The 9,176-nt window shown below is 66.3% G+C and overlaps 1 protein-coding gene across 1 annotated transcript; it reads right to left on the reverse strand.

Annotated features, from left to right (window-relative positions):
* Positions 1-343: 343 nt before the first annotated feature.
* Positions 344-8,394, reverse strand: EEF1A2 (eukaryotic translation elongation factor 1 alpha 2). Its single transcript, XM_037153582.2, has 8 exons — positions 8,289-8,394; positions 6,793-7,012; positions 4,942-5,121; positions 4,240-4,536; positions 2,847-2,997; positions 2,119-2,375; positions 1,196-1,430; positions 344-749 (listed from the first exon to the last, which is right to left on the reverse strand). The coding sequence occupies exons 2-8, from the start codon at positions 6,934-6,936 to the stop codon at positions 622-624; spliced, it is 1,392 nt and encodes a 463-aa protein (XP_037009477.1). The 5' UTR covers positions 6,937-7,012; positions 8,289-8,394; the 3' UTR covers positions 344-621.
* Positions 8,395-9,176: the final 782 nt, after the last annotated feature.

Consider the following 9,176-nt stretch of genomic DNA (forward strand, 5'->3'; position numbering starts at 1 on the left):
GGAAAGAGAGAATTACTCGTGAGGGAAGGGCCCGCAGCACTCATCTGGTTCTCAGAGACCCCAAAACATCCACCACCACCCCCACTGCCTGCAGATCTCAAGTGACCAGTCTCTGTTCTGAATGCCCCCCTGCCCATGGCAAGCCCGATGGGCTGGACTTGGGATCCAGCCTCCTGGGCTGGGACACTAGCTGCAGCCGGGCCCCCCTGCCTACTGTGGGCAGCGCAGGAGGACGTGCAGGAAGGTCACTGGCATGGGTGATGGGTACGGAAGGGCACCAGCAGGGAAGGGGCTTTGGGAGGGCCCAGGGGCCCACCCAACCCAGCACCAGGCGCACACGCTCTGGGGTCGCTCAGTTTATTGGTAAAACGGGCACTGAGCGTGGCGGAGGCTGGAGGCAGAAGCCGGGGCGGCAGGGGAGCTTTTCCTTTTGAAGAACTTCCACTGGACCTTGATGGCGAGCATCCAGTCGCTGACGGAGAGCCTCTGACAAGCGGAGGTGCAGACATGCGCCGGGCGGGAGAGCTGGGCGCCGGGGCGGGGGCGGGGCCGGGGCCGGGGCCGGGGCGGGGGGCGGGGCGCGGCGCCAACGGGGACGGTCGCGCCGCGGGTGCCCGCGCTTCACTTGCCCGCCTTCTGCGCCTTCTGCGCTGACTTGGTGACTTTGCCAGCTCCTCCGCTCTTCTTCTCCACATTCTTGATGACACCCACGGCCACTGTCTGTCGCATGTCCCTCACGGCGAAGCGGCCTGAGGGAGGGACGGGGGCGGAGCTCTCAGGCCCCGGCTCAGGCCCCGCCCCGCCCACCGGGATGCAGTGCGCGTGCGCACTCGCGCTTGCAGCATCCTCCCTGGTCCCTGGCCGGTGGGCCAAGGAACCTCCGGCGGGGCGCTCAGCTCCTGTACAAGTCACTGGGTTATCTTATGGCATCTGTGGGCCAGCCCACTGAAGACAGGCGGTCAGTCCGAAATCAGCCATCGGAGTAGCTGTGGGCTCGGGCCAGCCACCTAAGGACCTTCATCTGCCAAGGGGACACTATCCCAGGCCTGCCTGCTGGGGCCACCTGAGATGAGGCTGTGGGTCTCCCCCTAAGTGCTAAGCAAGCAGAAAACTAAAGGCGCCCTCCCCCACCCCACAGTGGCGCCCTCTGGCTGGATCAGCTGCCTGCATGCTGGGTCTCTCACGCCCCACTCACCCAGAGGCGGGTACTGTGAGAAGCTCTCCACACACATGGGCTTCCCTGGGACCATCTCCACGATGGCCGCGTCGCCCGACTTCAGGGACTTGGGGTTGTCCTCCAGCTTCTTGCCAGAGCGCCGGTCTATCTTCTCCTTCAGCTCAGCAAACTTGCAGGCGATGTGAGCTGTGTGGCAGTCGATGACCGGCGAGTAGCCAGCACTGATCTGCCCAGGGTGGTTCAGAATGATGACCTGTGGGCAGAGTGACACCAGGCCGTCAGTGACAGGTGCGCACCAAAGCGGAGAAAGACTAGAGCCAACCTGCCAGGTCCCTGGGGCCCAGAGTGCTCACCATGAAGGCAGCTGAGCCCCCAGACTGGACCCTGAGGACCTCACTGAGCATTTGAAATAAACAGCGATAAACAAACCACAAGAGATGATGAACAGATGGGTGCACAGTTTGAAAGGGCCAGTGGGCCCCTGGTGGCGTCAACCCTGGCCACAACTAAGGTGGGCAGATGACAAAGTTGGACTTCAATTTTAATATTTCAGTTACCTATCTACAAAGCCAACTTTTAAAGCCATTCTCATGTGAAGAGGGGGTCAAAGAGGGTGCAGTGAAAAAATGTAGTGAATGGAGGAACTACAGCGACGTCTCCAGCAATAAATTGATGAACGCATTTTCAGGACCCAAGTGAAACTCGGTGGGACCCTGAGCAGCAGCCCAGGGCTTACCTCGCGTCCACCCTTCCTGGGGGCATTCAGCCCCGTGTGCCCCTCCCCAGCCCCTGAGCTGCCTGTGTGACTGAGGGTCTTGGTTCTCCGCAGCACCAGGCCACAGGGTATCTGGCGCTTGGCTGGCTCCAGGCAGCCACTTACTTTACAGCCGGTCACCACCCCTCCAGGAACAGGCCCCGGGAGCCACCACACGGCCACCCACCTGGGAGGTAAACTGGGCGGCCTCCTGGGGGGGGTCGGACTTGCTGTCCCCGCACACGTTGCCACGGCGAATGTCCTTGACCGACACATTCTTCACGTTGAAGCCGACGTTGTCGCCAGGCAGGGCCTCGCTCAGCGCCTCGTGGTGCATCTCCACTGACTTCACCTCCGTGGTGATGTTCACGGGCGCGAAGGTCACCACCATGCCGGGCCGCAGGATGCCAGTCTCCACTCGGCCCACGGGCACGGTGCCGATGCCTGGGCATGGCCGCGTGGAGGGAGGAGGGGACAGGGCAACCTCAGGTGAGGCAGACATGTGAGAGGTTGACACGGAAGGGGGGCCTCCCCTGACCCCCCAGGAAAGGAAGAGACTTAACAAGAGAATTCCCAGAACCTCTCGGGGAGGGTGGGGCAGGGGCCAGAAGAGGGCCACCTGGACCAGGGAGCCCTGGGCTGCCTGCCAGTGGCAGCTGTCGCCAGAGGAGGCCCTGTGGACCCCTCCTTCTGGGAGACCCCTCCTGGGACCTCCCACCTGGGATTGCCTGAACTGGCTTCCATGCTGCTGGCCCCGGGGGCCACCTCCAAAGGGACGCGTGTGCCGCCACACTTCTCGTGGGTCTGCTCACACTGCGTGGCTGCCCCGGGGTGTCGGGTCTCCCCAACAGCGGGGTCTCAGGAGGGGGTCTGAGGTGCAGAGCTGGCCAAGGTGGGCTTGAGGCCCACACTTACCACCAATCTTGTACACATCCTGCAGGGGCAGACGGAGGGGCTTGTCCGTGGGGCGCGTGGGGGGCAGGATCGTGTCCAGGGCCTCCAGCAGGGACACGCCGCTGGCGTTCCCTTCCTTACGCTCCACTTTCCAGCCCTTGAACCACGGCATCTGGGCCGGAGGAAGCAGTGCCATGGAGACAGCCGGCCTGGGACCCCTCAGCCCACAGCCCCACCCGGGGATCCTGCCGCGGGCACCGGACCTGAGGAGTCCCACTGCCCAAAGGCCCGCTGAGGCCCTAACAGCGGGCCCCTCCCAGCTCAAACCCGAACATTGCGAGATGCTGGGCAGGAAGACAAGGCCGCAGGGCCACCACCTCAGCCCAGACCAGACAAAGGCTTACCTGGCCAGGACAGGGGCATGGGGTCTGGCCTCCTCCCCAGAGACCACTGTGCCTGCTGTCCCCAGGTGTGCCAGCACCCCACCACCCAGGGCCTCTCCCAACAGCACACCCAGCACGCTCCTGGCACCAAGCCCCCGGCCCACCAGCCCGCCAGCCCCAGGTGGACACCAGGGATGAGCACCTGTAGCACCCTGCCCCAGGCCCGTGCCCAGGGACCACATCCGCGACAGCCCAGGTTGACAGCAGGTCAGGCACGGGGAGTGTGGGGAACGCAGAGTGGTGTCCTGCCGGCCCCCCAGGAGCGTGGAGGCTGCAGGCAGCCCCCCAACACTACGTGAGACCCCATGAGGAAACATGCAGCCCACCACGAGCCCGGCCAGATGGGGGCCCTCCGGCTGCAGCCCGGCCGCAGGGCTCTCCCAGAGCCCCTCTCTGTGTGCTGCCCGCAGTGGCAGAGGCTGCAGTGCTGGCCAGAGGGAGTGGCCACCCTGCTGAGCCAGGGTCCCCTCTGGCCTGACAGTGTGTAGATACTAAGTCTTGGGTTCTATAAACTCAAAACAACCAGGGCCCACCTGTCACCTTCTGCCAAGTCAGAGTTCCTGGACACCGACTGCCTGGCCAAGAGCCGCCCAGTGACCAGTGGAGAGCCGGCCCTTGGCCCTCCCAGAGCCCAGCCAGCTCCAGGCCCCCAGAGGTGCCTGCAGGACACAAAAACTGGCCCTGCCACGGCGCAGCCCTGGCCGGGTGGCTGCTGTTGCTGTACCGTTGACCTGGGGGTGGTGCTAGCCAGACAAGGGGCTACACAAGCCTCTGCCAGCCCCACCTGGGCCCTAAGGACACCCACAGGGGCTGGTTCCCGCACTGGCACAGGTTAAGGGAGCCTGGTAGGGCTGACGGGAGCCTGGGCACGGGCCCTCCCACCTGCTCCCCACCCTGACCCAGCCCGACCTGAGATGGGTGCTCTGGGCCCCTGGGGGGGTCCAAGCAGCCCTGCCCCCAGCAGCACTCACGTTGGGTGAGGGCTCCAGCATGTTGTCGCCATGCCAGCCTGAGATGGGCACGAAGGGCACAGTGGCCGGGTTGTAGCCGATCTTCTTGATGTAGGCGCTGACCTCCTTGACGATCTCATCGTAGCGCTTCTCGCTGTAGGCGGGCTCCGTGGAGTCCATCTTGTTCACGCCCACGATGAGCTGCTTCACGCCCAGCGTGTAGGCCAGCAGTGCGTGCTCCCGAGTCTGCCCGTTCTTGGAGATGCCGGCCTCGAACTCGCCCACTCCTGCCGCCACGATCAGCACGGCGCAGTCCGCCTGCCGCAGGCCCCACGCGGTGAGCCCTGGCCCGCCTGGGGCCCGGGCCTCCTGGCCGCAGACAGGGGCCTGGCAGCCACCAGGAGCTGGGACCCGGGAATCCTGACCTAGGGGCAGCGGTGGGGGGCTCCTCCACTGTGTCCATCTGTCTGTCTGCCCTCGTCCAGGCCCCTGACTTGTCTGACTGCAGAGGTGGCCCCGACAGTCCTTCCCCACACTCTTGCCTGGCCGAGGTGCTGGGACACCTTATCAGTGACTCTCTGGGCAATTCTGCACCCGGTGGGGCCTGTGATGGCAGAGGTGAGGGTCTCCTGCCCTGAGAAGGGAGCTAGGGAGACCCGACTGACCCCTGATGCCTCCAGGAGCCCCACCTCCCCAGCCTCCAGGGCCCCGGAGCCTGCCCACCTGAGATGTGCCGGTGATCATGTTCTTGATGAAGTCACGGTGGCCGGGGGCATCGATGATGGTGATGTAGTACTTGGTGGTCTCAAACTTCCAGAGGGAGATGTCGATGGTGATGCCGCGCTCCCGCTCGGCCTTCAGCTTGTCCAGCACCCACGCGTACTTGAAGGAGCCCTTGCCCATCTGGAGGGGTGGGTGTGGCTCAGGCGGGCCCAGGATGGCCAGCCTGGCCAGCAGGTCTCCCAGGCCATGGAGCAGCGTGTCACAGTGGAGATGCAGGAAGCAGCCCCCAGCCCCTCTCACTCCCCTCTGGGACCCTGGGACTCTGGACCCAGCTCTGGAACCAGGGAACCCTCAACCCTGCCCTGCCCAGGCCAGGCCAGGCCATCCCAGCTCCGTTGGTCGAGCCTCCCACCGCCCCAGTGGGCGCAACTCAGACATCCACCAGCAGGTGGCGCAAGGGCCTGGGACCCGCTCCCAGAGAGAAGCAGCTGCCAAACCCCTCCCCCCTGGCTGGGGGTTCCCCTTTATCTAAAGCCGGGCCGCCCCCCCCCCCCCCCGGCCCAGATCCCTGCCTCAGCCAGAGGCCGACGACCACCCTGGGTTTCAGGCTGTCAAACCAAAAACCCGTCTGTGATTTCTTTCTAAGGGGAAAAAAAGAAAGATATCAGATGAGGTTGCAAGGAAGGGCCTGGCTTTCCAGCTCTTTCCACCGCCAGCCAGGCTCTGAGCTCCTCCTCCCTTCCCGGCCCCACCTGAGGGGGGAGGGAGTGGGCGGACGCTCTCTGCAAACACCTGTGCACGGCACCCAGGGACACCCCACACCGGGGCCAGGCTGCGGTTAGGACAGCAGCTTCCATCACCGCCCAGGTGGACACAGCTCCCTGCCGGCCGGAGCGTGGATGGGGCTCGCTCTGCCCAGGGGCTGTGCAGCCAGGAGGGGCCACCCAATAGGGCCCAGGAGACCTGACCCAGAGCCCCAGACGTGCCTCGGCAGCCTGCATCCCGCTCGGCCCCCAGGGAGGGTAGGCACAGCTTTGGGGCTCAGTCACGGAGGGACGTAGCTCAGAGCAACCCCACTTTAAGGCCAGAAACTGTCCCCTCCCAGGCCCTGGCCCCAGGCTCAGGCACCCTGTCATCCAGGCAGACAGGGGACTTCTCACGAAGCGCAGGGGTGGGGATAAGGGGTGCAGAGGACAGACCCCCACTGCATGGTCACTGCCCACCCACAGTGGCCAAACAGCAGCTGCAAGTGACAGGAAGTCATCCCGCGGGGCCCCTCTCATTACCAGCAACCAAGCCCCCCCACCCCCACCGAGGGCGCCACTCTGGAGAAGCAGCTCTGCTCGCCCGGCCCGGGAAATGGAGCTGATGGGCTGCGTGCCCGTCAATCAGCTATTAATAGCCACCCTGAGTCCTGGCCCAGGCCTGGAGCAGGGGAGGGCAGTGCCACCTCCAGCCCCGGACCTCAGCACTGGGGACACGGGAACCCAGCCCTGGGGGGCACGAAAGACAGACTCCGGGCTCTTGTGTCCAGGGTGGCAGAGAGACGCAGAGCTTGGTGGGCGGGTGGACATGCCGCCCCTCCCTCTGGGCCAGACCTGAGGCTGTCCACCTCCCTTCTCCACACATCCTCGGGGAGCAGCCACTGCTGACCCCCCCACGCCACTCCCACACGGGGTCCCCGAGGGCCCAGGCCCCACTGGCCATGGAGGAGATAAGCCAAGCCACATGGGGCCGGGGCGGGGGCCAGGGAAGGCAAGCCCAGCCTCTGAGTGGGAACCTGTCCTCATGTCCATCCTCACACCTCCCACGGCGGGTGGACAGAGGCCCCGGCCCCCACCCCAGGCTCACCTCAGCAGCCTCCTTCTCAAACTTCTCGATGGTCCTCTTGTCGATGCCCCCACACTTGTAGATGAGGTGGCCTGTCGTGGTGGACTTGCCTGAATCCACATGGCCGATGACCACAATGTTGATATGGGTTTTCTCCTTGCCCATGGCGCCCGGGCTGTGGTGGGGGGGCCGCACGGCCGGCGATGTTCTGGCTCAGGGTGGGGGAGGCTGAGCAGTGAGTCTGTGGGGTCACAGCGTGGGGAGGCAGGTGACAGAGAGCCCTCCAGGGAAGCCAAGGCCCAGCCCTGCTGACCGACAGCACATCTCTGCCTGCAGACCCAGACCCCCAGGCCGAGCAGAGGGCCCCTGTTCGGTAGGCAGGGAAGAGCCCCCCAATCTTTGCCTGACCCAGCAGACCCAAACAGCCCTGCCCGTGGTTAATATCTAGGTCCACAGAGTCCCCCCTCCGTGAAAGGGTCTAACCCCCATGTGGGGACACGAACACAGACTGGGCGAGCCCCGTGACCCGTCAGGAGCCCAGTGATGAGTCACCCTGCCCAGCTCTCCGGCACCCTGTTCCCAAGGCTGCTCCCTCGCCCGGAGCCCTGGGCTGCACGCTGCCCCCCGCCTCATCCACCCCCAGCGCAGAGCTGCCCGGGGAGGATAGTCAGGGCTCCCCACGCCCCTCCTCAAGCAGGGACGGCGCCATCTTCCTCTCATCCCTGCCTAGCAGGCACCAGGGGACGCAGGCTGGCCCAGAGGTTCGACAGGACGCAGTGGTGTCCAGATCAGGGGCCCGGAATAGCCTGCCTCCCTCCCCCAACCTGGGCGGGGGGTGGGGGTCCCTGTTCTGCCCATCTGAGGGAGCACAAGGCAGAGGCAGCTGCCCACAGAGCTGCCCTCAGCCTGGCAGGGTGGGGAGTGCCCCCCCTTCCCTCTGGTCAGGGTCCGGAGTTAGCCCCTTCCCCATCCCGGAGGTCAGTGGAGAATCCTAGGCAGCCCAAGAGGGGACAGGAGTCTGAGGTAGGGACAGCGGCACGACGGGAACGCAGGGATGTGGACACCAGGTGGACTCCCTCCGCAAGGGCGAGGGGGCGCTGCTCACCAGGGCCCCCAGGTCTCCCCGCCTCTCCCTCCCCCACCCCGCCCCAGAGACCCGACCCCCACAAGCCCACAGCACTGACCGAGGACCCTGCCCCAAACCCGCAGGGCCCCGGGCAGCCCCAAGGTCACGGTAGCGGGGCGATCGTCACCGCCCAGGAGACCGGCTGCTGCCGCTGCATAAACAAGTGCCCCCAAGGAGCCCCCACCCCACCCCTGGCCGCCCGTGGGGACCGAGCCGCGGGGTCGGGGCCCGGCGCGCGTGGTGGGCGGCCAGTCCCCGCATCGAGCGGCGCAGCTTCTTCCCCGGGCGCGGGGCCCAGCTCCTCTCTGCCCCCCGGACGGACACCCGGACTAGGGACCCTCTGCGGACCGCTGGGGGCGGGGGCGGGCACTCCGGGACCCAGCGTCCTTACCCGGAGCCGAGGTCTCAGCCAGAGGGGCTGGCGGCGCGGGCGCGACGGTTTTATCTCTGCAGGAGGGGTCCACCTATTGACGGAGCGGGCGCAGTGCGCTGCGCCCCTGCAGTACGGCAATGCGGTACCGGCGGGCGGGGCCGGAGGCGGGGAGGAGAGGGACGCAGAGGGACGGGGACGGCGGGCGCGCGCGGGCGCGACGGGGACGCGGGAGCGGGATGCGGGGAGGGAGCAGGCTACAAAGGCGCAGGGACGAGACGCACCCGTGGGGAGCGCAGGGAAAAACAGGCGGAGGCGGCGGAGGATGGAGAGCTGGGGGCAGGGAGAGGGAGCGCGGGAGGGGCCGAGCGGGAGCCGGCGCCGGGAGAGACCCGCAGCGGGAGGCCGAGGACAGATAAAGACGCCAGGTTCCAGCACAGCCAGGGAGAGGGGTGGAGAGAGGACGAAGCAGAAAGACACTTCACACATAAAAGGACGTTCTCAGGGACGGGGCCCACAGGAACAGGGGCAGGGGTGCTGGGTGGAGGAGCAGGGCACCCCCACCCCACTCCGTTTGGGGGGACAGGCCTGGCCCGCACCTCCTGGGGTCGTGCCCAGCCCTGAATGTTTGGTTTGTTTTGAGGCAGCTCCAGGGTGCACCCAGGGGCGCAGGCCCCCCCCCCGGTGGAGGGCCATCTTCTTGTCGGCAGCCCCCCTGACCCACTGGCCTGCCACATGGGCGCAGCCCAGCAGGCCCCATGGTGTGGCCCGGGAACGGTGGCCTCCAGGGTCCCCTCAGCTCGGCTGGGTGGACTGAGGTTCCGGCAGCAGATCTAACCAAACTGTCCTCCTTCTGAGAAGCCTGGAGAGAAGCATTTCCCACTCTGGACCCCTCAGTGCAGGGACACC

The sequence above is a fragment of the Artibeus jamaicensis genome, unplaced genomic scaffold, assembly GCF_021234435.1.
Source record: "Artibeus jamaicensis isolate MK-2021 breed Jamaican fruit bat unplaced genomic scaffold, CSHL_Jam_final contig_685, whole genome shotgun sequence".
Lineage (NCBI taxonomy): Eukaryota > Metazoa > Chordata > Mammalia > Chiroptera > Phyllostomidae > Artibeus > Artibeus jamaicensis.

Coding starts and splice junctions, on each gene's coding strand:
- EEF1A2 (XM_037153582.2), bottom strand. CDS start 6,936: ATGGGCAAGGAGAAAACCCATATCAACATTGTGGTCATCGGCCATGTG. Junction 4,537..4,941: donor TGATCACCGGCACATCTCAG/GTGGGCAGGCTC, acceptor GGCCTGCGGCAG/GCGGACTGCGCCGTGCTGAT. Junction 750..1,195: donor CTCACAGTACCCGCCTCTGG/GTGAGTGGGGCG, acceptor TCCCTCCCTCAG/GCCGCTTCGCCGTGAGGGAC.